Source organism: Pichia membranifaciens (genome assembly GCF_001661235.1).
Source record: "Pichia membranifaciens NRRL Y-2026 unplaced genomic scaffold PICMEscaffold_3, whole genome shotgun sequence".
NCBI lineage: Eukaryota > Fungi > Ascomycota > Pichiomycetes > Pichiales > Pichiaceae > Pichia > Pichia membranifaciens.
In genome coordinates this window covers 787518-813360 of record NW_017566984.1, presented here as the reverse complement: position 1 = coordinate 813360, position 25843 = coordinate 787518, and the positions used below count along the sequence as shown (strand labels likewise).

At 48.2% G+C, this 25843-nt stretch overlaps 12 protein-coding genes across 12 annotated transcripts; 5 read left to right on the top strand and 7 right to left on the bottom strand.

Moving 5' to 3' along the window:
• Window positions 1–673: 673 nt before the first annotated feature.
• On the top strand, window positions 674–1342 carry PICMEDRAFT_34101 (hypothetical protein; the record flags this gene model as incomplete). The annotated part of the gene is made up of 1 exon (XM_019162864.1): window positions 674–1342. One exon carries the CDS (start codon window positions 674–676, stop codon window positions 1340–1342), a length of 669 nt encoding a protein of 222 aa, XP_019017707.1.
• Window positions 1343–1765: 423 nt separating this feature from the next.
• Window positions 1766–3547, top strand: PICMEDRAFT_72651 (hypothetical protein; the record flags this gene model as incomplete). The annotated part of the gene is made up of 1 exon (XM_019164264.1): window positions 1766–3547. One exon carries the CDS (start codon window positions 1766–1768, stop codon window positions 3545–3547), a length of 1782 nt encoding a protein of 593 aa, XP_019017706.1.
• A 299-nt stretch (window positions 3548–3846) lies between these two features.
• PICMEDRAFT_72650 (hypothetical protein) lies at window positions 3847–5292 on the bottom strand (the record flags this gene model as incomplete). Its single annotated transcript, XM_019164263.1, has 1 exon — window positions 3847–5292. One exon carries the CDS (start codon window positions 5290–5292, stop codon window positions 3847–3849), a length of 1446 nt encoding a protein of 481 aa, XP_019017705.1.
• A 2202-nt stretch (window positions 5293–7494) lies between these two features.
• PICMEDRAFT_16445 (hypothetical protein) lies at window positions 7495–8196 on the bottom strand. Its single transcript, XM_019161207.1, has one exon. It carries the CDS (start codon window positions 8128–8130, stop codon window positions 7606–7608), a length of 525 nt encoding a protein of 174 aa, XP_019017704.1. The 5' UTR covers window positions 8131–8196; the 3' UTR covers window positions 7495–7605.
• Window positions 8197–8675: 479 nt separating this feature from the next.
• On the top strand, window positions 8676–9530 carry PICMEDRAFT_72648 (hypothetical protein; the record flags this gene model as incomplete). The annotated part of the gene is made up of 1 exon (XM_019164262.1): window positions 8676–9530. One exon carries the CDS (start codon window positions 8676–8678, stop codon window positions 9528–9530), a length of 855 nt encoding a protein of 284 aa, XP_019017703.1.
• A 137-nt stretch (window positions 9531–9667) lies between these two features.
• On the bottom strand, window positions 9668–12970 carry PICMEDRAFT_72647 (hypothetical protein; the record flags this gene model as incomplete). The annotated part of the gene is made up of 1 exon (XM_019164261.1): window positions 9668–12970. The coding sequence occupies one exon, from the start codon at window positions 12968–12970 to the stop codon at window positions 9668–9670; it is 3303 nt and encodes a 1100-aa protein (XP_019017702.1).
• Window positions 12971–13474: 504 nt separating this feature from the next.
• Window positions 13475–15019, bottom strand: PICMEDRAFT_72646 (hypothetical protein; the record flags this gene model as incomplete). Its single annotated transcript, XM_019164260.1, has 1 exon — window positions 13475–15019. The coding sequence occupies one exon, from the start codon at window positions 15017–15019 to the stop codon at window positions 13475–13477; it is 1545 nt and encodes a 514-aa protein (XP_019017701.1).
• A 318-nt stretch (window positions 15020–15337) lies between these two features.
• Window positions 15338–16942, top strand: PICMEDRAFT_72645 (hypothetical protein; the record flags this gene model as incomplete). Its single annotated transcript, XM_019164259.1, has 1 exon — window positions 15338–16942. One exon carries the CDS (start codon window positions 15338–15340, stop codon window positions 16940–16942), a length of 1605 nt encoding a protein of 534 aa, XP_019017700.1.
• Window positions 16920–18253, bottom strand: PICMEDRAFT_16442 (hypothetical protein). The gene has a single exon (XM_019161206.1). It carries the CDS (start codon window positions 18232–18234, stop codon window positions 16972–16974), a length of 1263 nt encoding a protein of 420 aa, XP_019017699.1. The 5' UTR covers window positions 18235–18253; the 3' UTR covers window positions 16920–16971.
• An 88-nt stretch (window positions 18254–18341) lies between these two features.
• On the top strand, window positions 18342–19016 carry PICMEDRAFT_132071 (hypothetical protein). The gene has a single exon (XM_019160027.1). It carries the CDS (start codon window positions 18450–18452, stop codon window positions 18975–18977), a length of 528 nt encoding a protein of 175 aa, XP_019017698.1. The 5' UTR covers window positions 18342–18449; the 3' UTR covers window positions 18978–19016.
• Window positions 19017–19055: 39 nt separating this feature from the next.
• PICMEDRAFT_52302 (hypothetical protein) lies at window positions 19056–20124 on the bottom strand (the record flags this gene model as incomplete). The annotated part of the gene is made up of 2 exons (XM_019163163.1): window positions 19796–20124; window positions 19056–19759 (listed from the first exon to the last, which is right to left on the bottom strand). The coding sequence occupies exons 1-2, from the start codon at window positions 20061–20063 to the stop codon at window positions 19056–19058; spliced, it is 972 nt and encodes a 323-aa protein (XP_019017697.1). The 5' UTR covers window positions 20064–20124.
• A 2822-nt stretch (window positions 20125–22946) lies between these two features.
• Window positions 22947–25298, bottom strand: PICMEDRAFT_33090 (hypothetical protein; the record flags this gene model as incomplete). The annotated part of the gene is made up of 1 exon (XM_019162798.1): window positions 22947–25298. One exon carries the CDS (start codon window positions 25296–25298, stop codon window positions 22947–22949), a length of 2352 nt encoding a protein of 783 aa, XP_019017696.1.
• Window positions 25299–25843: the final 545 nt, after the last annotated feature.

Below are 25843 nucleotides of genomic sequence, written 5' to 3'. Positions count from 1 at the left end.
GCCTGTCTCTCTGAGGCCTGTGCACAAGAGGCACCGCTGGACTCAGCTCTTCGCCACCGGATCTGGGAGGCCGGGCTTCTGCCACGGGGTGTACACTGTGGAAACCACGGCGATAAACATAGACACCACAATGACGCCCTTAGTGAACACGGCGACGCTGCAGAGCGTGTCCTACCTCGGAATACAGAAGTCGATGGTGCTGCGACGCACACTGTCCCATTGCACAGGGGCAGGCTTATCGGGGCTGCCTGGCTCGGGGACTTGCCCGGCCTCGGGGAGGCAGAGAATGAGGAGGGGCTACAGCAGCAGTGGCGGCGGAAGCAGCAGCAGCACGAGCGCAGCTGGTGGTCAACAGATTGCCGCAAACATCACCCACACAATGAGCCAGATAAACAAAGACAAGTATCTCTCGAACGCCAAGACGACGCTGCGACATAGCGACAACAACAAGCCGTCGACCTTGAAGGTTTCGAACTCGTTCCACAACTCAAACCCGATTCTCGACTCGGCGCCGTCAGCGCCGACGGTGGCAACGGCGGCGGCGGGGGCTGCTGCCGCTAAAGGCGACGATGGCGTTGCCGACAAACCTAGCAGCGAGAGCAAAACCGAGAGCAGTGTCCGAGATCCGATCCGGAGAAACTCCAACGGACTGGACAGCGAGGACGTGATCCGCATGGAGTCGTTCTTCGACTCGTACAAGGTGGTGCAGGACTTCAAGAACAGCGGCTTCTCGGACGCCCAGTCGCTTCTGCTCATGAAATACACATACTACAAGCTGCAGAAGAAGCTCGACTGGCTCAATCAGACGTACGCGCCAAAGGTGGACTTGGAGAACGAGGCGTACCTCTTCGAGGCCGCACACAGCGAGTTGCTGTTCGAGGTCACCAACTCGAGAGAAATCTCGTTGATGAACTTGACGAACGCCATGATCATCCTAAAGCGGGCCTTCAACAACCTCGACGACGAGACAATCGCTCAGATCAAGCTCAACGACGACATCATCAAGATGGAGCTCAACCAGTTCAAGCACGAGAACAATCTCCACCAGAAGTCGCTCAACTTGAAGAACTCCGACCTCAACAGCCGCATCTTGAGTGACATGGTGTCGGGCTTGAAGTCCGAGATTGAGACCTTCAGATGGCAGCTTACCCGGGCGGGGATCTTGTCGATCATGATCATGGCCGTCTGCATCATGGGTGTCTGGAACCTTACAAAGAAATTGGCGATTGGCGACGACGCCGAGCACGAATACAAGGGTCCTCTGTTGCAGCCCGTCCACCAGCAGACCGACGAGGAGTCTCACGACTACGAGGCAGACTGGGACGAGCCTGTGGTGGTGTAGCGTATATACATCAGACTACTTTAATATCATTCTTTCCTTCATCTTGAACTTTTCTGTCTTCGTCTTCGTCTTCTTTCTTGTTCATGCTGATATCTGCGACGCTCGCTAAAACTTCCTGTCTCCGGGCGCTCGCTTACGCTTGCCCGCGGAGCCACCCGCATTTCCTCAAAAAGCCTTCCTTTTTTTTGACTGCCCCATTATCGGCGCCAACCCTCGGAGGACTCATTGCGGTGGAAAGGTTTATCGACTTTCCTGGCCTTTATATGACAGACCCAACCCCCATATTTCATCCGTTGTGGTTTTCTTCTTTGCTCTTGATTCTGCTTTTGGCTTTAACTTGTCTGCCTTTTTTCCGCTTTTGTTCTCTCTCCTCTTTCTATAGACTCGATTCTTATCTAAGAACAATCCCACACACATATACCAATGCTTTCGAGATCTGTCAGAACATTGCGTACGAGTTCCAAACTCATCTCCAAAGCGAGCGTCTCCATTCCTGTGGTTGCGTCTGTCCAATTCTCTCGTTCTGCCGCGCAACCAACCACTTCGACCAGAGGTGTTGCACAATTGGGCCACTTCGAAGCTCCACGTCATATCACAAATGAATACACTAAACTTTTCACCAAAGACGACGTCAAAGATTGGGAGTTGTTGAAGCAAGAACTCAGCAACTTCACCACTAACCCACAAACCGTTCCATTGGTGATTGGAGGTAAAAGGATCGAGAGCGGTCGTGAGACCAAGCAAATTGTCAACCCTGCAAACATCAAGCAAAGTCTCGGTACCTATGCACAGGCAACAAAGGAAGATGTTAAAGCCGCTATTGAATCTTCCCTAGAGGCCAAGAAGGTCTGGGCAGACATGCCATTTGCAGACCGTTCCGCCATCTTCCTCAAGGCATCTGAGTTGATCTCTACCAAATATAGACACAAAATGCTTGCTGCAACCATGCTTGGCCAGGGTAAGAACGTTTTTCAAGGTGAAATTGATTGTATCGGTGAGCTTATCGATTTCTTCCGCTTCAACGTCAAGTACGCCTCGGACTTATACCGCTCTCAACCACCTGAATCTGCTACCGGTGTTTGGAACAGAACTGAATACAGACCATTGGAAGGTTTTGTCTACGCCATCACCCCATTCAACTTCACTGCAATTGCAGGTGGTTTGGTCGGGGCACCAGCATTGATGGGTAATACCGTTGTTTGGAAGCCATCTGATTCAGCAATCCTATCCAACTACTTGTTGTTGCAAATTTTGGAAGAAGCTGGCTTGCCAAAGGGTGTCGTCAACTTTGTTCCTGGTAACCCTGTGGAAGTTTCAGATGTTGTGCTGAATGATACCAACTTTGCAGCATTGCACTTTACCGGATCAACTAAGGTGTTCTCCTCAATCTGGTCCACTATCGCAAACAACGTTGGTAAGGGAGTTTATAGGGATTTCCCACGTATCGTCGGTGAAACCGGTGGTAAAAACTTCCACTTGGTCGACAAATCTGCCAATGTCGAAAACGCCGCCTACAACACCATCCGTGGTGCATTTGAGTACCAAGGTCAAAAATGTTCAGCAACCTCAAGAGCATATGTCTCTGAATCTGTCTGGCCTGAATTTAAGAAAATCTTAACAGAAACAGTCGACTCGATCACTCCAACAAACTGCACACAAGAGTTGCAAGGTTTCATGGGACCGGTTATTCATGAACCATCTTTTGATAAAGTTTCCGGCGCAATCAAAACCATCGCTGAAGATCCAGAACTTGAGTTGCTTGCTGGTGGTAAGTTCGACAAATCTGTGGGATACTTTATCAAGCCAACTGTTGTGCAAACCAAGAATATTGAACATCCGTTCATGAGAAATGAATTCTTTGGTCCTTTGTTAACCGTTTACGTTTACAAGGATGCTGAAATCGATAATGTGTTGGAAAAGATTGATACCACTACGGGCTATGGTCTCACAGGTGCCGTTTTCAGCACCGACAGATTGAGTATTAGAAAGTACGAAGAGCGACTCAGATACGCAGCTGGTAACTTCTACATCAATGACAAATCTACAGGAGCTGTAGTTGGTCAGCAAGCCTTCGGTGGTTCCAGATTGTCCGGCACTAACGATAAGGCTGGCTCCGCTGCATTGGTCTCAAGATTCGTCTCTGTGCGTAGTATAAAGGAGAATTTCGGTGAACTCAAGAGCCACCTCAACCCATCCAACTTCTAATTGCATTAATAATGTCCTTTTTTTCCTCTCCCTTCTCCGTTTCACCTTCTCTCTTTCTCTGTTTACTCTTTTGTTTCAATCATTAACTTTGATTGCTTGTATAGAACAAAAAAAAAGAATAATAACCCACGAAAAGATCTACGATAAAACAGATTGAGAAAAAGAAGATGAAATAACGTCAAATGAAACTAATGTAATATGAAATAAAATGAATAACTGAAAACCAGAAAAAAAAATTAGTAAATGTACAGAGGTATATAGAAATAAATGCATACTAAGAAAAGATAAAATGTTGTGCCCTAGCCCTTGAACCACTTTTTGAAAATACTTTTACTTTCAGAGCCCTTGGAAGGGGGTTTCTTGCTGTTGCCGGCTTTATCGTTGGTAGCACTAGGGTTAACATTATTACTCGTAGTCGGAGTGGCACCGGATTTAGAAGCCTGAGGGCCCACCTTCACAGCAGATAATCTCCGCTGATACTTTTCAAAAAGTTCCTGCTTCTGTTTCTCGTGGCCGACCAAAGGTTTTGGATTTTCGAAACTACCTGAGCTACTCCGGGAAGTGCGCCTGCCTAGCTGGTTTTGCCTGTTACACTCTGGAGATGCATCATCTGAATCATCTATTGCGCACTGATAACTGTCGTCGTTGCTTGAAGACTTGGATAATACCGTGTCTGAATTTAGCACATCCAACATACTTCTTCTTCTTGACGTATCGCAAGAATTAGAATCAGTCCTGAGAAAGTCATAACTAGTACTTGTTGAATTACTGCTTGTCTTGCACAAATCTAAGAGTGGAGTGTCATTCAAGTTGTCAAACAACGACGACGTTTGTGTGTCATTTGTCTTCATCTTGGACAACTTGTTGGAATCCGAGGAATTTGAATCTATCGACGAATGGCTCACTGTATGAGAAATGCGGGGAGGGTCCACCACGATTTTAGGGGTTTGCTTTTGTTTGACAGCATCATTACTTCCCTCATCCTTCGACTTGAAAGGAACTTTGAAAGTGACTTGTGCGTTACTGCTCTTCACTGATTGGCCGGCGTTTCCATTACTGTAATCAGATGCAGGAGGATTTAGGATCTGGTCATTACCCACGTAAACAACAGATAGTAATTTCCTATTTGCAGTGGTCATCGAAGTAGACTTGGTCTTTGCATTATTGGTGCCAACTATGATGAGGCTTGGCTGATATAGGTTGAACACTTCGGCAAAGAACGCACCGGACTTGAAAAACTCCAGAGTGATGTTGATGGGGTGAACCAAACTCGAGCTATTTTCCAAATGAGACAAGATCAAATTTGTAAACGAGTTGATGAACTCATCCAACATCTCGTTTTTATCATTCCCCAAAATCGAGGTAGATAAAGAACAGCATATCACGATCGTGTCGCCCTTGGACGAGATCTTATTGATGTAGTAGTCCAACGAAGATAAGGAGTAGGACTTGCTGGACAGCATTATCAAGTAGAACTTGTCGTTCAGATCCGAATTTCTCAAGTCCGCGTGCTTGTAGTTGAAGCAGATGGAGTTTTTGGTAATGATTGGCTTTGTCGGGTACTCGTTCAAGATTGCGTTTGGAGAGAGATTCTTGAAACTGCCCGAGTCTAGAGAATCTTTATCGCAATTAGAGAGGGAAGAAGACGATAGTCTTGGACCAGCAGCGAAACCGTAACTCTTTTGAATGTCAACTGGTCTGACATTGAATTGAGAATCCAATGCGAGTAGTTCAGAATCGGACATCTCGCTATATGATTTCTTGCGAAGGTTATTGCCGGAGTTTGGGGGTTGTAGTGTATTATTGTTAGAGACGCCATTGCTGCTGGAGCTGCTGTATGTGTTCGCTGGGGGGGGCGACTTCGAGGCTGCTGCCGGAGCTGTGGGGGGGTTTCCAGTTCTGCCGCCCTTTGCTGTTAAGGAGGAAAAGGCCGAACCAGAGGAAAGAGACGGCGGGAGCTGGTTGTGGGAGGGCGTGCTGCCGGCTGTGTTTGTGTTTGAGGTGTTTGAGGTGGTGTTGTTCTTGGTGACGGCTGCGACGTGGGCGTCAAGGTGGGGAGGGGAGGGGAGGGCGGAAGAGTCTGGGTCACGGGAAGGAGCAGGTGCAGGTGCAGACGCAGACGCAGGAGGCGACTGTGACAGCGAGGAAAACAATGACCCCGAGCGCTTATCGGGAGCGCCCGCAGCGAATGGTGTCTGGCTGTGGGCCGACTTGAGGATAGACGTGGGCTTGGGCTGCTGCTGTTTCTGCTGCCGGTTTTCGCTCTGCGCTGAAGACGCGGCGGGGTTCCGGGAGGGCGGGGACTCCGGCGAGACGGGGGTGACGGGGAAGGCCGTGTCAGTGTCGTGGCGGGGGCTGGTGGCGGAGGGGAAGAGTGGTGGTGGAGCCCCTGATCTGTGAGAGGATGTGGAGGACGGGGAGGACGGCAGAGCACCTGCTGAGGCAGGTGTGGGCGTCAAGCGCTGCGGCTGCTCGGAGTTGGCGGCGTTGGGTGAGCCGCCTGGTGACGAGGGCGGCGGGCCTGGAGAGGAGCGTCTGCGCAGGGCCGCCGTGAGGACGGCTGTCTCAGGCTGGTAGTTGTCGAAGGACACTCTTCTGACGAAGCGCATGGTCTTGCCCGGCGAGGCGGCGGCGCTGCCGGCGCCGCCGCCCGAGGGGCGGTCTCTGAGGGTGGTCCCGAACATGGTGTGTGGTGTAATGTAAACTGGGGGTGTAGCAGGACGCGGTGGCAAAGAGAAGGGTGGAGAAGAGAGCAGCGGGCCAAGAGCACAGGAGAAGCCAGAGCACAAGAGCACAAGAAGGAGGGAGGAAGAAGAAGAGGGGCGGAACGACGAGCACGTGCAGAGCGGAAGGAAAAAGCTGGCGTCGGGTCGGGCTGTCACCGTGACAGATCCAGAGACACAGGGCCCGGGGTGTGGGGGCTTGGCTCTGGAGGCTCACGCTCGTGCGAGCTGTGTGCGGGAGGCAGACGCTTGCACGACTGTGGTTCCGCCATGCTCCTGCTCACCCTGCTTCCGCTCCTTCTCCCCTGCCTCTGCCCCTCCCCTGCTGCCTGGCGTCTTCCTAGGCCACTGCTGGTCCCGGACCCGGGCCCACGGGACGTGGCTGCTGTTCCCGCATCTCCCGCATTGTTATCAGCCGTGAGGCGCGGGCCCCCGGGCCGAGGGCAGCAGGGGGCTCAGCGGCGACGGGCCGATCGGTCCCGCGCGGGGCAAAAGGACGGAAAGGGCGAAAAAGGGCAAGCACGGCCTGCGGCGCGGGCGGTCTAGTCTGGTCTGGTGTGGTCTCGTCCTGGCTACATGTGCGAGCTGAGCTTTTCAGACGCTTTCTACAGGCGTCGGGACGGGTGGTGTGCAGACGGGTTCGAGGCTCAGCGCATAGGGCCATGGAGTACGTACCCGGGTTGGATGCTGCTTGCGCAGACGCAGACGCCGCTGAGGACGCGGAACTGACCAAACACGTCCTCGGACTGGTCGCCCGAGAGCTGGAGGCGGTCGACACGGCGGTCCCGCACGCCCTGGTGCCCGTGCTGCCGGAAGCCGTGGCCACAACGTCTGTGCTGCCCCGGTCGGCCACGGGGATGCGACCGTTTATGGCTGTGTCGCTGGCAGACAAGTACACGTCGGCAGAAGGGCTCGACCTGCAGCTGCTGGCGAGCCACTCGCAGCTGCGCATGGCCCGCAACGCGGTGCTGGAGCAGCTGGTGCTGGCGGAGGGCACGCCGGAGCGTCACAGGTTCGACAACCTGCTGCAGCTAGAGGCAAGCAGGCTGAGGGCAGGGAGGGCGGAGCTGGGACAGACGCTTTCTCGAAAGCGGCGGCAGCTTGAGGAGATAACGGAGCGCAGGAAGCGGCAGACGGCGGACTACAGACCCGTGGACGAGTTCCTGCGCAACCGGTGGAAGGAGAAGGTGAACGAGCTGGCGCAGATGCAGATCGAGCAGCTGGGCGGCGGGGGCGAGGGGTTGAGAGACTAGTTCTTTTGTTTTGTTAGCGTTTTATATAGTAAGAAAACTACACAGCGACTAAGACTAACCAAGTAAACAGCGAGCCGGGCGCTTAAGCACCGATGACGTCAGCATCGTACTTGGCCTTGAACCAGTTGATGGAGTCTTCCTGGGAGACCTTGTGGTACTTACCAACGGTACCTCTACATCTCTTTCTTCTGGAGACTCTGAAACCGGCTCTACCCATGACAACGAAGAAGTCCATACCGTAAATACCAATGTTTGGGTCGTACTTGATACCCAAGTCGATGTGTTCTTGGATACCGAAACCGAAGTTACCGGTGGAGGAGAAGTTTCTTGCCTTCAACTGGTATTCCTTGACCTTCAAGCCTCTTTCCAAGATCTCCTCGGCCTTTGGACCTCTGACGGTGACGTGGACAGAGATCTTTTCGTTTCTTCTGATACCAAAGGTTCTGATGGTGTATCTGGCCTTGGATTGGACTGGGGTTTGACCGGATAGTTGCTCTAAGACCTTGGAGGCTCTGGTCAATCTGTCACCGGATTCACCGACACAGATGTTCAAGACCAACTTCTCGATCTTTAATTCTCTCATAACATTGGAAAGCTTGTCAGACATCTTGTATGTGTGTGTATATGGATATCGTTTGGGTTATTCAAGGCGAAGTCTTCCACAGAGGCTTTCCCACTCTGCTGCACAGGTAAACCCAACAGTAGCACCTTCAACATGTGTTGGAAAATCTTCAACCTACACTCTCTCCCTCTCTGTGGCAATCGCACACTAACCGCTCACTCGCTCTAGCGAGTGTAGGAGAAAAAAAAAATCACACTTTCAGTGAATGTGCGGTGAAAAATTGAAGCGTGAGAGGGTTAGCACGTGCGTGAAGTGAGGGCTCCAGATATTCCCTGCGTGCTTTTTCTACTGGAGGTCGATCGGCTCAAAAGTCTTTTTTTCCAAATCCTCCTGCCCGGACATCCGTGCACCTGAAGACTTCCTTCCCCCTGATAACACTCCTTCTCTGTCCATGTATGCTCAACTCCTGCTCCATTTCTAGACAGACATGCATTTGCCCTCAATCAACACGCCAGATCTGCGCATTCTCTTCACTTTCACGCACTTCTGAAACCGTTCATCAGTATACTCGGACAGCAGTAGATACAAACATGTCTATAAATCACATTGCCTCCAAGTACACGTTTCAAAACTCAATCAATTCCGAGCTGAACGACTATAGCTCGTCATTCGCCCCAATAACGCCATCTCTGCAAAACCTATCGCCAGCAATATCCATACCGCCAATCTCCCAGCCAACAGACTTCTTGCGGGCACACACAGATGACGAGACAAATCCAGATTGCTCCATCAAGATTGCCCACGGTACCACCACCCTGGCGTTCCGTTTCCAGGGAGGTATTATAGTGGCGGTTGACTCGCGTGCAACTGCAGGTAATTGGATTGCCTCCCAGACCGTGAAGAAAGTCATTGAGATCAACCCAATGCTTCTTGGTACGATGGCTGGTGGTGCCGCCGACTGCCAGTACTGGGAAACCTGGTTGGGAACCCAGTGCCGTTTGCATGAACTACGTAATAAAGAACGGATTACCGTTGCAGCTGCTTCCAAAATTTTATCAAACCTAGTTTACAATTATAAGGGAATGGGACTATCCATGGGTACGATGGTGTGTGGTTGCACGCCAAAGGAAGGACCAACAATCTTCTACGTCGATTCCGACGGAACGAGATTGAAGGGTGACATGTTCTGTGTCGGTTCCGGTCAAACGTTTGCATATGGTGTGTTGGACTCAAACTACAAGTGGGACTTGACCGTCGAAGAAGCCCTATACCTTGGAAAGAGATCCATTCTTGCTGCCGCTCACAGAGATGCCTACTCTGGTGGCTCGATCAACCTATTTCATATTACCGAAGAGGGCTGGAAATTTCATGGTAACTACGATGTTGGTCCTTTGTTCTGGGAAATCAAGGAGAAGGAAGGTTCTTTCAACAACGTCAAGGGCTAAGAAGCGCCATAGTTTAAGATATAGAAGATATAATCTAATCATGTAAAACAGCTACAGTACAATATCGAGTTTTAAAATTTGATTGATAATACAGAATATACAAAATGATCCGAATCTACTATAAGTATGTAATCTATCTACATACCAGTTGGATCCGTCTTGACCCTCTTCTCGTCGCCTCCTTCGACCTCTACTTCTTCGTTAGTTTCTCCGTTACCTTCTGCGTCTTTTCGGTCGGCCTGTTCTCTTACTTCCTCAATCGTTCTCTTCTTATTTTCTGGCTCATCGTGATCCTCATCCTTTTCGAGATCAGCCAGCATCATGTGCAACTCGTCATCGAGTTCGTCATCACCTTCCCCATCTTCTTTGCTCTTCTTCGGTGGAAGGGTAGCAATCTTTTTATCATCAGGAGGTAGAGATTCTTTGGTCGTCTCTTCAGTTTCCTTGTTAGCAGGCTCAGGCCTTTCATCGGTTGAAGGTACTGACTGCTCCGGGGCATTGTTTTCGATTATAGGTTGTGTGCTCTTTTGACTGTCTTGGATGGAAACAACAGGATCTATTTCAGCATCACGGACTCCTTCTTTCGCCTCCAGCTCAGCTTTCTTCTCTGAGTCATTAACGGTCACGGAAGCATTGGCAGTAGGCTTACCAAACTTCGCAATGCTTCGCTTGATCTCTTCCGCTTCACTAATTCCTTCAACAGCTGCATTTCTGGCGTTCTCTATGGCCGGTACTTTGCCCTTGGCATAAAACTGCGGTTTAATGATTCCCGTTCCTGAAATTCCGCCTAATCTGACAGGTTTGATAGGCTTGATCGATGATTGGTGTATAGCAGGATGAGATGGACCAAAAGATTTTACAGATGCCCCACTAATTGGTTTTACTGCAGGTTTAAATGATGGTTTCATCCCTGCCTTGGAAATTTGATATACAACAGGACCAGTCGCTTGTTTAGTGGTAGCTTGCAATGTTGATCCCACTGCATCTGTGTGTTGTACCGGCGGCGTCAGTGAATTATTGTTTTCCGTTGCAGTCGAATCAATAGCACTAATATTACCAATATTTGACACCGAAATTGAGCCAGAACTGACACTTGCCTCATCAGTAAATTTAGAACTGTTTGTAGCCAAGGGTGGTATAACTGATTGGACCTTTGGTGTTACTTTGTGGAAAATTGGATCACGAGTTTCAGTGCCCTCTTTCTTGATATGCAAAATTGGAACATTACCGTTTTTGTTAAATTCATTTGTCGTACCAGGTTCGACCTTTGTAGTTGCTTTATTAGTAGATTCGGGCGTACTTTTCGAACCAGTCGCTCGAGTCGCAGAGTCTGTGTTTGCGTTGACTTTATTGGGCGGTATTTGGGCTGTTGGTGGGGCGTTCTTCGGTGGTAAATGCGGCGTCAATCCCTTTTGCTTACATACTTGAAGAGTAGCAGCATTGAGAGCTGCTGTCAGAATTTTGGTCACATGGCCTGGGTTTTTGTCAATTAATATCACAAGAGGGAAGCCTTTGATTGAGAAATTCTTGGCAGCCTGATCGACTTGAGAAATAGTCATCGCCAGTGCCTTTGTCAAGATCTCTGTAGATGTTGCCCTGTCGTACATTTTCCGTGATTTTGTAAGTGAAATCAATTCCTTTTGTAGATAGGCCAGTGCCTTTTTCGTATTTGCAGACATATTATTATGACTGGTACTGCTTGTGTTATTCGAAGCACTTTCTGCTTTTACGACTTGCTGTTCATTAGCTTTGTTGCTGACAGCTGGTGCAAAAGGTATCGAACCAGATGGATTAGTATTTTGTGATGATGGACTTGCGTATTGCAGTGAATCGGAGCTTCTGTTGTTCAAGTCATTTGCATTGATGTTTTTGGAACCAATACTAGTTGGATTGTGTATATGAAGGTTGGCCTGTAATTGTCTTGGCGGTTGTGCTAATTTAGGTGATAATGCTGAAGGTGATGAAGACTTGCCCTTGGCCTTGGCGTTCTCTAGCTGTTTTTGTCTGGCCCTATCCTTTTCGGCAACAACCTCTTCATTGACTCCCCAGAGCCATCCCTTACCTTCCTTGGAGATCTTTCTGAAAGATTTGTTCAATGAGAGATTATGCCTGACACTACTTTGCCAGCCATCTGGACAATAAAAGTAATATGGATATAACTCTTGTATTCCCTTGTAGATTTCCGACAGTGACATCCCCTTTTCCGTTCCTTTCTGTCGTAAACAATCCGTTATCAAAATCGAATACGGAAGGTTTGGTTTGGTTCTATATTGTTCGGGTATTTCATCAATGGTATAAACTTTCTTCTTTGCCTTAGGCTGTCGTTTAGGTTTAGCCTTTGCCTTTGATTCAGCCTTGATAGGATCTTGTAATGCGTCGTTGTCCTTGCTTGAGTCGGAGCCTTTTCCAGACTTCGATTTCGAAGTTGATTTCTTTTTCGTATTTGTCTGTGATAGTTCACCGTCTATGGTATTTTCTAAATGGGCAACATTCTGATCCTCAGGATGCTCACGAGCAAGCACTTTCCCTATTTCCTTTTCAATCTCCAACTCCCGGAGCTTTTGGGCATCTGGGTCGAGCACCATATTGAGAACATGCGGATCTTTGCTCATCAGTAACTTATCGCTTTGAATCTCTTTCTTTATCTCGTCGAAATTTGCAACTAGGCTGTCCAAACTTTCAATCTGGTCAGTCGGAGGAGCAACAACTGGCACGGATTCTCTCTCCTTATTGGGGAGCACAAACGCAAACTCCGTCTCTCCTATTTGAATCTTGGTTCCATCAGATAATGGCACAGTGACACCTTTCTCAACAAAGTTTCCATCGACAAAGGCCCCGTTTCTACCCAAAACACTGAGTTCAAATCGTTGGTTTCCGAAATTGTAAAATATTTTAGCGTGTCTTCTGGAAATGGCCTTTTGATTACCCAAATGGATATCCAACGCATCTGTGAGGGAGTCCCCTTCTACCATTCTTCCTAAAAGAATCTGCATTGTCTGGACGTAAAATGTAAAAGAGTCGAAATCCAGCATAGCGTATGCCTGAATTTTTTGAGGATCCACTATTGCCTCATCATTTTGCTTACCAACGGTATCTGTCTGCTGTTTCGTTTTGATGAGGGATTCGTTCGGGGAAACCTGCAAATGTACCGTTTCAGTCTCTTCTTCGGTCTTGCTCGATTTACTCCTGTCATCGAGCATGTCTGCTCCCTCCGGGAACTCGGACAGGATGTGATTAATCTCCAGGTTCGTCGGAGGATGCAAATCGACGCCATCGTTTTTTATTTTCTGTAGTTCCTCCATCTCAAAGTGCTCAATATTCAGTCCATTGAATGCTGTGTTTTTACCTTGAATATTAAGATCGCTGCCACTTGTATAGCCATAAGTATTGGGGTCCTGCGTTTGCGGTGGTGCGAGTTCCAAGCTGTGCTGGACTTTCATGGCGGTCGGATCGGAACCCGCAGACGCCGGATCGGTACTGTGCACAGCTGCAGCAGTCGCCACCGCCGTGGTGGGTGCCGTCTGAAATATCTGGCCCGACGTTGTTCCTGCTGCACCTTTTGAGCTTGTCGCAGCCGTTGTTGAGTCTGCAGGGATCGCTGCCTGATGCGCTTCCGACGCAGGTGTTGTCCGTGCCAGAGACGACATTCCTTTACTCTGGACGCTGTAAATATTGACGCTGACACTGACGCTTGTTGCTTGAGGTTCCATTTTTCCCCTTCGTCCCTGAACCACTCCGTCCCAGCTCTTTACCACGGGTTCGTCAACAACTTCATGGCGCTGCTCTCTCGCAAATCTTTTTTTTTCCGTTTTCGTATCAGTGGCCGGCCCGGTGGATCAGGATGCTCAATACAACATCTACCGGGGCAGCCGAAAGACACTAAGAGGTTCTATAAAGGGCCGTGTTGGGTGAAGTATATAATATCTAGGTCTAACTGAGAGTTGTTACACATGCATGCGGTCAACATATGCGACAACGTCCTCCAAGGGGGCTCGCTCGACAAGAATTTTGCGAAGCACGGAGTCTATGTCCGGGTGGGCCTTGAGGACGTTGGTGTCTTCGGCAGAGAGCCACTCCAGCACACGGCCCTCTTTTATGACCGTCAGTAGGAAGAAGTGGTCGTATCCGGCGCTGGCGTAAGGCTGGGCACCCGTGGCGGCCTCGAGAAGCACTAATCCTGCGCTGAAGAGGTCGCTCTGGAAAGTCGGTAGTGGTTTCTTCGTAAAGTCCAGGAGCTCTGGAGCAGTGTACTGTAGCGTCATGTCGGGACACTTGACGAGGCTACCGAGTTCGCAGGCGGAGGAAAAGTCTATGACTTTGAAAAAAATGTTCTCCTTGTGGTCGTGGTGGTGGCTGCCATCGTTGTCTTCAACTTCCAGGGCCATGATATTATCTGTCTTGATGTCGCAGTGCACACAGTTGAGCGTCTTAAGAATCGTCAGCGCATCCAGTAGGGTCGAGCAGAGCTTCCACCAGAGCGCAAGAGATAGCTTGGTGTCTGTTTCGTATCCCCTCTCGCTGTTCTTGATGTATGCCGACAACCCAAACGACATCTTCTTCATCAACAGGCAGGGGAGCTCGTCGTTCTTTTTGAAAAGCGGGAATTGTTCTCTGTTGAGGTAGTAGAGCCCATAGCAGTCTATGAATGGGTAGAAGCGGTTGTGTATTTTGAACCACTCGTCCTGGTAGTTTCGTAGCTTGATGGCGAAGTTCGACTCCTGTATGATGTGCTTGGTCTTGTTTCTGGAGATGGGTATCTTGACGGCAATGTGGAAGGAACTGTTCTGGATGCCGACCGTCGAGAGCTGGCATGAGTATACGTACGCGTTGGAGCCCTTGCCGATCTTGTCATCCAAGGAAAGGCAGAAGACCTTCGGGCTCAACACAAACCGCTCCAGGTCCGGGTCGTTGAGTGGAAACCTCGTGTAGCTAGCGCTGGGCACCTTTTTCGAGGCGTAGAGCCCAGGAGAGATGGGTGTGATGGGGGTGTTTAGCGGCGAGTCTTGGGTATCGAAAGTGTGTGAGTCTGGCGTCGTGTACAGGTCCGAAAGGACTCTGTTGCTGAAGGTGGAGGCGGCCGACGATAACACCGGCGTTGAGAAGGAGTTCGGGTCAACAAACGATGAGCAGTCCAGCGCCGCCGGCTGCTTCTTGCACTGGCTCAGACTGTCGGTGCCACCGTTATGGCCCTCATTCGTCCTGCTGTTGTGCACACTGTTGTTTTCGTCCTTATCGCTGCTGCTTCTGCTGCCGCCGTTGTCTGCCGCCGGCAGCAGACTGCGGTTGTCCACCGACGTCCTCGGCACCGGCGCCAACGCCTTTCTGTCCCAGTCGTGACCGCCCAGGATGGACAGCGACGTGTTCGAGTCCACAAACTGGGTGTCCAGCAGGGAAAGACCTGCCGTGGTGCCGGTCGTTGTGTTGTTGTTGCTATGTTCGGCACGTCGTGGCGGCCTTGTCGAAAACAGGTGTGCGCTCTGGTTCTCCATTGTGTGTCCTCTGTGGCGCAACTACTCTCTTTTCTGTCTTCTGCACTGTCTCTGCTCCCTTCTGCTCTGCTTCGGTGGCCACCAGAAGGAAGCTTGGACAGGCACCCGGCTCAGCTAAAGAGGAAACATCCGTCTGTCGCTGCACAGAGCCGCAAAAAATTTCCCCACGGCAGCCGCGGCGGGGGTTTCCGTATCTGTCTGTTTCCCTTCCGCTGTCCCTACTTTTCTGGCCAACCTGAACATGATTAAAAAGGTTGTGACGACAAAAATACGGGCGGGATAACACGGCGAAGAGGTGGAGGAAGATAGACAGATAGCATGAGTGAGAGAGACGGTGCTGGCAGTGGTGGAAGCCTGTTTTGGCTGCAATCGTGGCTCGACAGGAGTGGGCGGGTGCCGTTTCTGGCCATCTTCGCCTGGCGGCTCGTGAACGCATTCACGATCAACACGTTCTTCCAGGCAGACGAGTACTGGCAGGCGTTGGAGCCAGCTCATCGTGCCGTTTTTGGATACGGCTATCTCACGTGGGAGTGGCAGCACGGTCTGAGGTCTTACCTGCACCCGGTGATGTACATGTTCCCTTACTGGGTAGTGAAGCGGCTCGGCGACGAGTATTGGTACGTGTTGGCGGCGCCGAAGGTCGTCAATGCGCTCGTCGCCGCCGTCGGTGACTACTACCTGTACGACCTCGTGCAGAGGCGTTCTGGAAGCACCCGGCTGGCGAAGCTGGTTTCCCTCCTCAGTCTCTTCTCTGCGTGGAACTGGTACTGCTGGTGCCGGTCGTTCGCCAACTCGCTCGAGTTGACTCTCACGATCGTCGCTCTGTACCAGTTCCAGTCAGAGGCGTACGTGAGGTGTCTCACGGTGGCAGCGTTCACATGCCTCATCCGACCCACCAATGCCATAATCTGGCTCTATTCCCTCCCGGCGGTCTTCTGGCAGCAACCTCGCCTCATCGCCGTCTCTGCCGTGATCGGTGTGGCAGTGCTTTCTCTCGACGCCGGCATCAACTATTGGTTCTACTCAGGACTCCACGTGCCGCTCTGGAGCTTCTTCAAGTTCAACGTCACAGACTCTTTGTCGTCCTTCTACGGCGTGTCCCGCATCGACTTCTATTTCCTCCAGGCGATTCCAGTCCTGCTGCTCAACTACCTTCCTTTCTTCCTCTACGGGCTGCTTCGATCTCCGTGGTCGCACCTCAAGGGTCTCCTCTTCTGCTACCTGTTTGCCTTCACAGCAATACCCCACAAAGAGTTCCGCTTCATCTTCCCGATGATGCCTATCCTCTTGACGTATTCCGCGTCCGGCGTGTTGAGCCTCTCTGCCAAAATCTCCCCAACAAGGATGAAACAGGTGCTCGGACTCACAGTCTCCGCTTCTATTCTCCTCGCATACTACTTCACGCAGTACCATGAAGTCGGCGAGTTGCAGATCCCTACACTGATACGGAACAGGATCACCTCTTCGAAACCCCATCCCCGCCCTGTGAGCGTCGGATTTCTAACGCCGTGCCATTCAACCCCGTTTCAGTCGCATTTCCACCTCCCGGAGAATGAGGCAGAGCTCTGGTTTTTGACGTGTGAACCCCCATTGGCTCACAATGTGCTTTCCGGAACGACTGTCGAGTCGTACATGGATGAGTCTGACTATTTTTACTCCAATCCCCGGCTTTTCCTTGAGACAAACTTCCCCGCTATTATGGCACTTGATGCAGTTCCTGCGCAGGGTGCCCAATGGCCACACAGATGGCCGGAATACATAGTCATGTTCGGGAATCTATGGGACAACAGCGATGCTAAGGTGCAAGACCTTTTAGGTAAGCACTACACTGTCGTAGAAAGAGTGTGGAATACTCCGGGCCATTGGGATGGACGGAGAGAGGGTGATATTCTGCTACTGCAACTATCAGCAGTATCGCATTAACATTTAACGTTTCATCTGTATATACATTTCTATAAATCCCATCTTGACCTACGTTTCTGGTTGTTGTTGTCACCTGTCTCTTCGGCATGTTGCTCGTCAACTATAGGGTCAAAGGAGGTAATTTCTTGTACTTTCTCGACGTTGTCCTTACGAGAGTCGTAAAGCATCTTTCCAACACCTTGCTTCTCTGCCCTCGTGATGATGTCCTTTGCTCTTTTCCAGTCATTCCCACGGTATGCAACGTCAAACAGCCCGACTATACATTCGGGGACACCGAGTTCTGCACCAAGGGCGAACCACTCTTTTGCTTTCTTCAGTTCGTTGAACACGTTCAGCTCAATGTATCCAAGGTTTGCAAACGATTCTCTGAACCCCTCTTTTGCAGCCATTTGAAAATGATACCTGGCTTTCAGTGTGTCGATCTCATTCAACAAACCAAGGAAGAAATGTGCCTGAGCGTTGTCCGAAGCAGGTGCAAGCTGTACCGCATGTTTGAAATGCTCGGCTGCTTTAACTAACTCCTGGGTTCTGAAAAAGATCATTCCCAAGCTACGGTGTGCAGCAGCTGCAACAGTCGATTTGGGGTCTAGTTTCAAGAAGTGGTCGTACAATGATACTGCGCGTGCAAGTCGTTTTGGTGAAGATGTGATGTTAGTAAACGATGTGTCCGATGTGGGAGACAAGTCGGCAGTGGATTCTTCTGTTCGTAGCACTTTGGCATCCACTGACATATCTTCTTCTTCTTCATTTTGGTTCAAAGATTCCGTGAAACCCTTAAGTTCTCTGTCTGCAGCTAGTTTGAAAGCCAAAGGGTGTTCCATTTCCATCAAATCCTTAATGTATTTCTTTGCTGTACTTTTATCATCTTCGGTCCAGCCTTCCCCGTTGTTGTCTAAGGCCATAAAGGATAAGGTGCATAGGGCATCTCGAGATCCTCTCTCTGCAGCGTGTTCAACGAGCTCATTCTCGAGTTTCAATAATAAAGGGTTGATAGTGTGTGTCTGTTTCCTGATCTGTGCAAGCACCCGTTGAAATATAAGTAAGTCGTTTCCTCTGAACCTTTCTGGGATCTCCGGTTCTTTTCCAAAAACATCTGGCAGCGAGTCATAGATAGATTCTACGACAGGCAAGTACTTGCTGAAGTTGTAGCGTGCGTCATAGTCGAACAATAAACGAGAGATTATCTTCTTCGAAGGAAGGATATCCAACAAAAGTGGGTTTCCTGTGGTGGAAGCTGCTCCGGAGGAATAATACCTTCTAACCAGATGTGTTAACCCAATTCTCGTCTTCATAAAGACAATATTGTTTGTTAGATGCCAACTGACAGGCTATTTCGAGGCAGGACAAAGTAAAGGCCGGTAACTGGAGAGAGGGCATGATTGAAGAAAGCGTGTAGGATGTTTTTTCATGCCGAGAGTGGAAAAAACCTTTAGGAGTAGATAACATCAGGAAAAGAAATCCATGAGACCGATTGTGAAACTCACGAGGAAGATGGAATAGGTTGCACATGCTGACGCAGTCTACCACAAATATGACCGACGAAGATGGACCAGATGTGCATCCCATTGAGCTTACAGTTCAAGCGCTGTTGGAAACCCCATTGGAGACGCTCAACTTGAACTTGAAGTCGCTTTACGAGTCTCAAATGATTCTCCACACAATCCTATACAAGATGGAGCGCACGCTCATCGACACGGCAAACAACCTTCGACCGGGAAGTTTTCCACTGCAGGAGCAGGTTGTCCCCGGCGTAAGAGGCGACCGCAATGGCAACAACAATAGCAACGGCCACGGGCCGAACTCTTGCTGTGACAGCAGCAAGGGTACTGCCAACTGCAGCAGCGTGAACGGGAAAGATGATATTGGCGAAGAGGGAATCCGAATAGACCACAGCGATCTAGACGGAGAACTGGATCTCAAGATGTATCTGGAACGTATGGAGCGGTTAAGACGTAAATTGCGTCGGATAGAGAAGATAATAGACGAGATAGAGGCCAGGGTAGGTCGAATCGAAAACTCCATGAGCAGGCGGTGAGATGAACTCAGAAAGAGGAATCTGTATTAGTTCTATACATCAATGTAACTTTTTATACAATATGGGCAAGCGCAATCCCTACAACCTCTTCAACAAGCGTAGAGGGTAGCCTGGAGATTTGAGAGCGTAGATCTCCACGAGGTAGCTATATAAGAAGAAGACGATGACGCTGATGGTAATGACACCGATGAAACGCTTCTTCACATCCTTCACAGAGGGGAGGAATTTCAGAAGCAGACCCAAGCAGATAGTGACGAGGCCGTACACGAGGGAGACGACTTGTGTTTCTGCGGCGTACTGTGTGTTGTGGCCTGTTGCAAAGTAGACAATGTTCCCGTCCTTGTCCTTCTTGTACGTCTCCGGGCTCCGGATCTGGTTGTACATGTAACCCGAGATGAAGAGCACAATCAGACCGAAGGAGAGGAACTCCCACACGCGTCTGCTCTGCACCACGTCCAAAATGTGGTTCTTGAACTTGTAGCCCACAGATGCCAGCACAAGCACAAAAACCGCCAATGTGAAAAGAATTGATTTTGATGCAGGCGTCTCAATTTGCAATGACTTGAGGTCCATCCGGGGCACGGCACTGGAAACCCATCTCTGAAATCCGTCGGTGTTCTCGGCGGTGACAAAGGAAAACTCGCTCGAGAACTTGCTCATCTGCGGTCCCTTGCCAGGCTCGTAATAGAAGAGTCGGGGCACAGCCGTCAATCCCAGCATCTGAAAGTAATCCTTGGATTCAAGGAAGTCGGAAAACGCAAAGATCACCCGTGCCTTGTCGTCTGGGTCATCTGCCGGGTTGTACACCTTCCCGTCACCGTTTTTCAGATGCTCCACGTACTGGTACGCTGTCGTCTTGTATTGGGGAGCAAACTGGTGACAGAGTGTACACCCGACACGAGAGTCCTCTGCCGTGAGAAACACCACTAGAGCAAAGTCCTCGTTCTTCACCAGCTGCTTGTAGTTCTTGTCTGTGATGTGCAACAAGCCATCCTTGCCGAGCGCCTTGAGAGCGTTTTCGTACGTCAACGCACACGCCAAGTGCATGGCCAGCAACAGACCGGCCCAGATTGATCCCAGCTTCATTCTTGGCTTTGCTGTCTGTGTTGACTTCTCCAATCTAGTCCCCTTCCCTTCCTCTTCCGTCTTTCTTCTCCGATAACTACCACGTAGTCTTCTTTGCCACGGCTCATGTCAAAACGGGAAGCCCCCTCGGGGCCTCGGCCAGCACCCGTACACCAGACAACTGTGCCGCTAAGACAGTGAAAGGTGTTGAAGATGAAGACGGACATGGACATGGACATGGACAAGGACAAGGACAAGGACAAGGCACAAGGTAAGCTGGTAGGCATTGGAATTCAACTAGAGCAGCAGCAACAGCCACCGCCTTTGCCAATCATGCCCATCAGATCACTGGAGCCCTTCCCGGAGTCGCTTTCCCTGGACGCGTTGAAGAACTGCGTCGTCGGCATCGACGTTCAGCACTACGTCACGACGTCCCTGCTGTCAGCCAACGTCGACCCGACCTTCGAGGCCCTGGGCGGCTTCCCCATCTCCCTCGAGAGTAGAGTGGTCTCAGATGCCGCCGCTTTTAAGGCGTTGGGAATCAGGCCGGTTTACGTGTTCCCGGGGATGAAGCCGATCTCGCAGTTCAGCTACACCGAACAACCAGATCTGTTACCGTATGAGAAGCACCTGCAGCACTTGTGGGAGACGAAGAAGTCTAATCCGAACGCAGACATATCTTTCAGATGCTCTGACAACCCATACCTCCTTCGGTCGATCATGGACCAATTGCTGGTTATTTTGCAGGACCACGACCTCGAATATTTGGTCAGTCCCTTCTCGCAACTCCACCAGTTGTTCTACATGTGGAAGACGGGAGTGGTAAACTGCATCTACTCTTCCAACGACGCACTCCTTCTGCAGGGTCTTGACAACTTCATACTAAGCATTGACTTCAAGGCCAAAACGTTCCACTTCTTGGACTCCAGGAAGCTTTTGGCCGACTTGAATCTTTCGTTTAAACAGTTCAGAGACGTATCGATGTGTGTCGGTAACCTCCTCCAGCCGTTCCAGTTGATCACTGGGCCCAACTCGGACTTTTTCTCTCTGTGCCAGAACACCCAGAACGGCTCCTTCTCGGCCTATGCTGCGTTGTCCTCTTCCTCGGACGACTCGAAAAAATTAGATCGGTTCATCAAGGGTTGCTCTACGCTAGACTACTGTCCCGTCTTGAAAGTTAACGGTAGAGTGGAGCCATTCACTATAGAGGTCAATGACTCGTTGATTTTCCAGCATTCAGGTATTCCCGGAAATAATGCTTCCTCAGATACTACCCCTTCGATTAAAGATCTATCAGATAAAAAGTTACCTTCCAAATTGCATGAAGTTTTTGGCCCCCGCTTGCCTGATGAGTTTTTTTTCTACCAATCCATTGGATTGAACCTTTTCGGTCTTGCAGAGTCCTTCTTGGACTTGAACTTCGTCGAAAGACTACCTCTAGATATGACAACGGACCCAATCTACGAAAAGATTATAGTTGGAAATATTTCCATGAAATACAAAGAGACCATGTTCAATCTTTTTGCTGGATCCTTACACAGATATCTTCAAACTAGAAGATTGGTTCTGAAAACATACTTTAACGGTGTCGTTTTACATGAAATAGATTATAGAATAATACCTCCAATATCTACAAAGGTTAGGTCTTTGGTTGTCAGACATACCACAGCAAAATCATTCGATCTAGCATCAGTCTTGTCCAATCTAAGTGACACTTTCCTTGAGGAATCCACTTTCAGCGGACCCATCAACATTTCCACAAATCATGAACTCATTGCCACATCCGTCTTGAGAACGCTAACTCTATACCAATTCATTGATGAAAACCCTTTCAAGCTATCCAAATGGGGTCATGCTTTGTCTAAGTACCTTTCGAAATCCAACGCAAACTTTGAGACAACTTTACTCTTGTTCCTATTCTTTCAACGTTTCCAGGACCTCGATCTTGAACAGCTTGCCAAATCTTCGGATATTCAATTTGAAAAGAACGAAAAATACAATCTTTCATCCCTGTTGTTGATTTCTAATTTCTCAACATTGTTTAAAGTTCAGCATACCAAACCCTCGAACTATACAGGGCTTGTTTCTCGCTCGTTACTCCATTTCCATTCAAGTATGAATAAACTTCACACTGAGATCAAAGACTTCATTACTGTTAATGTTTTAGTTCTTTTGTTCGGCAATAAAAACGATATAGATAAATTTATTCGTGACAACAGTCAATGGTGTTCATTGGCCACAGAGATTCCTTTCAAATCGTCTATGTCGAACACACTTGCTGGTTTGTTGGTGGCCGAAACGATAAAAACATTCCTTTCAGTAACAGATACTTCCATATTTAAGTCGAATTTGGAGGAAAAGCTATCTAGCTTCAAGGGTGTTGTTGAGAATCCCGTTCAAGAAGCAGCTAAGGCACTCAAGTTTGTCTTATCTGTGTGTGACATAATTGACGTTTTAGCCGAAGAAGGTCTGACTAAGCAAAGCGTTGCAGAAAAATTCACTGGTGTCAGATCGACGCTTAGTGACATTATAGCTCTCTTCTAATCTCTCTGTACCTTATTTCCTTTTTTTTCTTTCTCCCTCTATCGTTGGGTAGTATAATTTTGGGAAGTAATCAATTAATAATGAACTTCATACTGTGGCGAATCTGATCCAATTACGCGATATTTCATAATAATAACATAGTAAATTACAATTTGAAAATAAATGGTCAGAATCTGTAAAACTCTATAAATTTCATAACCTTGAAAACATTGCTCGTTAGTACACCATAATAAAAATAAGAAATGTCGTGTAATAAATATAATAAAGAAAAATAATGGGAAAAAAATGAAAGAAATAAAAATAACAAAGATAAGAATAAAAATAAAAAATGTATCATATTAACAAGATCACACATGGTTATCAGTACTGAAAAAGATTCATACAACGATCTAACATTTCATTCAAGTCGTTTAGTTGCTTTTGTGCAATGTCCCATCTCCCTTGATCTATGGCATCCCAAACACCAGGTAAGGATTGTTTGTAATCAGCATCCCCGTCACTGGTTGCTAGATTCCTATTTTCTGGCTCTTGTTCTCTACCGTAGAAAACATTGTAATTAAATGGGTTATTGAACGTTCCCTCTAACTCTATCATTACCTTGGTCATGATGAGAAGTTTTGAGTTCCAGTCCCATCTGTTAACACTTAGCAAATTTGGTTCAGAACCAAAGCCATCGTCGCAAATGTCAGCCCATGTTGAAACGAAAGCTTCATGCTGTTCAGCAATAAATATCATTTTACTCATTAATTCATCCAACTCATTGAAATTTAACAATGATCCTCCGTCCGTTGTCTGATCACTCACATAACGTTTGACTTCTTCAATATTCTCACTCAGCGTATCAAACATTTCACGAACATTATAAGGTAAAATGGGAGTATCAACTAGTTTAACAACAATAGATGAAATCAACTTAGTCATAAATACATGTTTGGACATATCTGGATCTATCAAATTTTCCTTGAAGTTTTTAAAATTGTCAAAACATGAATTCTTGGGATAATGTGCAACATTGAAGTTTTTCCCAAGTTTATCACCGGAAGAATTATTGGTACTTTGTGTCAATTTCACAGAAATGGCAGCAACATTGTGATGTTGAATTAAAGGTACAGAATTTGAAATTGGGTTTATGCTATAATCAACGTCTTTCAAATTTACGACATTGACATGAGAATCGGTAGCATTTGATTTCATCAAATTGTGAACTGCTTGCTTCACCAAAGATTCAAACAATGGGTCTGATGAAATCTCCAAATCGTTTCCTTGTATGATATCGTCAAGGTCAATATAGGCATAAACATCTCTTCTGAAAAAGTCTGAATTTTTGACGGCAAAGTTGGTGACACCAGCCAGGTTATATTTTGAGCCTGTGAACGATGCAAAATAGATTGTCCTAAGAGGACGCCAAACTAATGACGATGACATTTCACTGAAAATATTCATCAACTCCAACAAAATGGCGGATCCTGAGTTTTCAATGGCACCATAACAAAGTGTATCTCTGGACGCCCCGATAATAACAGCAAAAGTGTCTTGCTCCGAACCTTGTAGTTTTCCAAAAATATTCCAAGATTCTTTGCGAGGTCTTTGGGTAAGAGAGTTTTGAAGTAAGATTTCATGGTCTTTCCCACTCCAAATTGGAACAGTGACGTCATTGATCTTAATATCCCATTCCTCGATTCTTGCACCCTGGTTTGACAACTTGCTCATTATGGTTATGAAATCTTTCCATTTAATAGGCAGTGAAGGAATGGAAGGGGCAACCTGAGATAACTGCAATTTTTCATTCATATCACCATCATCAACAGAGTTGGCTGCAGCATTTCCATAACTTAATATGTTCCCTGGGTATAAATCAACAAACGATACAGGTTCTCTTTGAATCGATTCCATATTATAGTACTGGTCTAGCTCTGGGTCACTAATGAAAAGCACACCAACGGCACCTTGCTCCTGAGCATAACGTAATTTTTTGTGAGCAGGGTAGATACCCCCATATTTCATCAAAAGGATAGAGCCCTTTACTTCAACTGATTTCTTCTTGAGTAGGTTATAATCTGCCAAAGTACCGTAATTCACATACACAATCTTGCCCCGGGAGGTCATATCCCTCGATCCTGGGTTAAAGGCCAATTTGTAAAAATCGTTTGTCTCAACACCGTCGTCAATATTCTCCTTCAAGTCGCAATCGAGCAAGATTTCGTCTCCATTGAAAAGTTGCACTTTGGGATCAAACGGATAATTCGTGTATGCCTCATAAATAATGTCTGGATTTATATCCAGCCGACTCTGCTTGATCAATTGTGCAAAGTACTTTGACAAGGCCAAATCCCCAGCTGTTCCGGACATATGGGGCATTGATGACAAATACTCAAGATTCTCCTCTAGCCTCTTGGGGTCGACCGAAAGATCTATAAACTCTTGCAACTTTGATGGGTTTGTAAAATCTGAGTGTGACCCAACAACACCATCAGCATTTAATCCAGAAAGAGAAGCAAAGTAGAGAATTCCTGCAATGACTATGATATAAAGTATACGTTTCACGATCAACGGGTTTCCCATTTTGGAGACGTAGTATTCAAATTTTGCATTGGAATAGCAGTAAAGCTGGTAAATTGGGTCAAGCGCATTGTTAATCGGTTGTACTATGCACCTGTTGAAAGACTGGGCAAACATTTCCGCCTTCGACCTGAAGTTTCTGGAACTGTCCATATTGGTCCCGTCATCTGCTGTGTTTGAATTATCAATCTCAAACTCCTCGAATGGGGAAGGTTCGTACGCCGGTGGAAGATCTGGTAGCTCTGCTGTCCCTGGACCTGAGCTTGTGCCCACACCGGTATCGCTCTCGTTGTATGCTGGAGTACGCTGATCTTCCTGAACGCTCTGCTCCTGTGATGAAGATGGAGAGCCTACCGACGTGCCACTTGTCGGTAAGCGTGTGTAGCTGTTGGAAGGCATGACGTGGCAGATTCTTGTTCAAAAAAACAGTTCCCACTATCTTGAGCTCTTAACCTATGTAGTAGTGTTCTTCTATGACTTCTGGCCTGTTGATGCAGAATTTCTGTACGGTAGGAGTGGTTGAGCTTTTTCAAGTATCTTTAGGGGCGTGAGTATAGGGAGACAAGGTATGAAACAAGCAGCGGATTTAAAGCGAATGGGTGTCCTTTAGTCAGCCTGGTAAGTCTTTATTCCGGAGGTATAAGCCTTTAGATATCCTGAGCCCAAGCCCCCCGGCGTCTACTCTGCCTGGCTCTTCA

Bases quoted from the DNA above. Each gene is read 5' to 3' on its own strand.
- PICMEDRAFT_16445 (XM_019161207.1), bottom strand. From the start codon at position 8,130: ATGTCTGACAAGCTTTCCAATGTTATGAGAGAATTAAAGATCGAGAAG.
- PICMEDRAFT_16442 (XM_019161206.1), bottom strand. From the start codon at position 18,234: ATGAAGACGAGAATTGGGTTAACACATCTGGTTAGAAGGTATTATTCC.
- PICMEDRAFT_132071 (XM_019160027.1), top strand. From the start codon at position 18,450: ATGCTGACGCAGTCTACCACAAATATGACCGACGAAGATGGACCAGAT.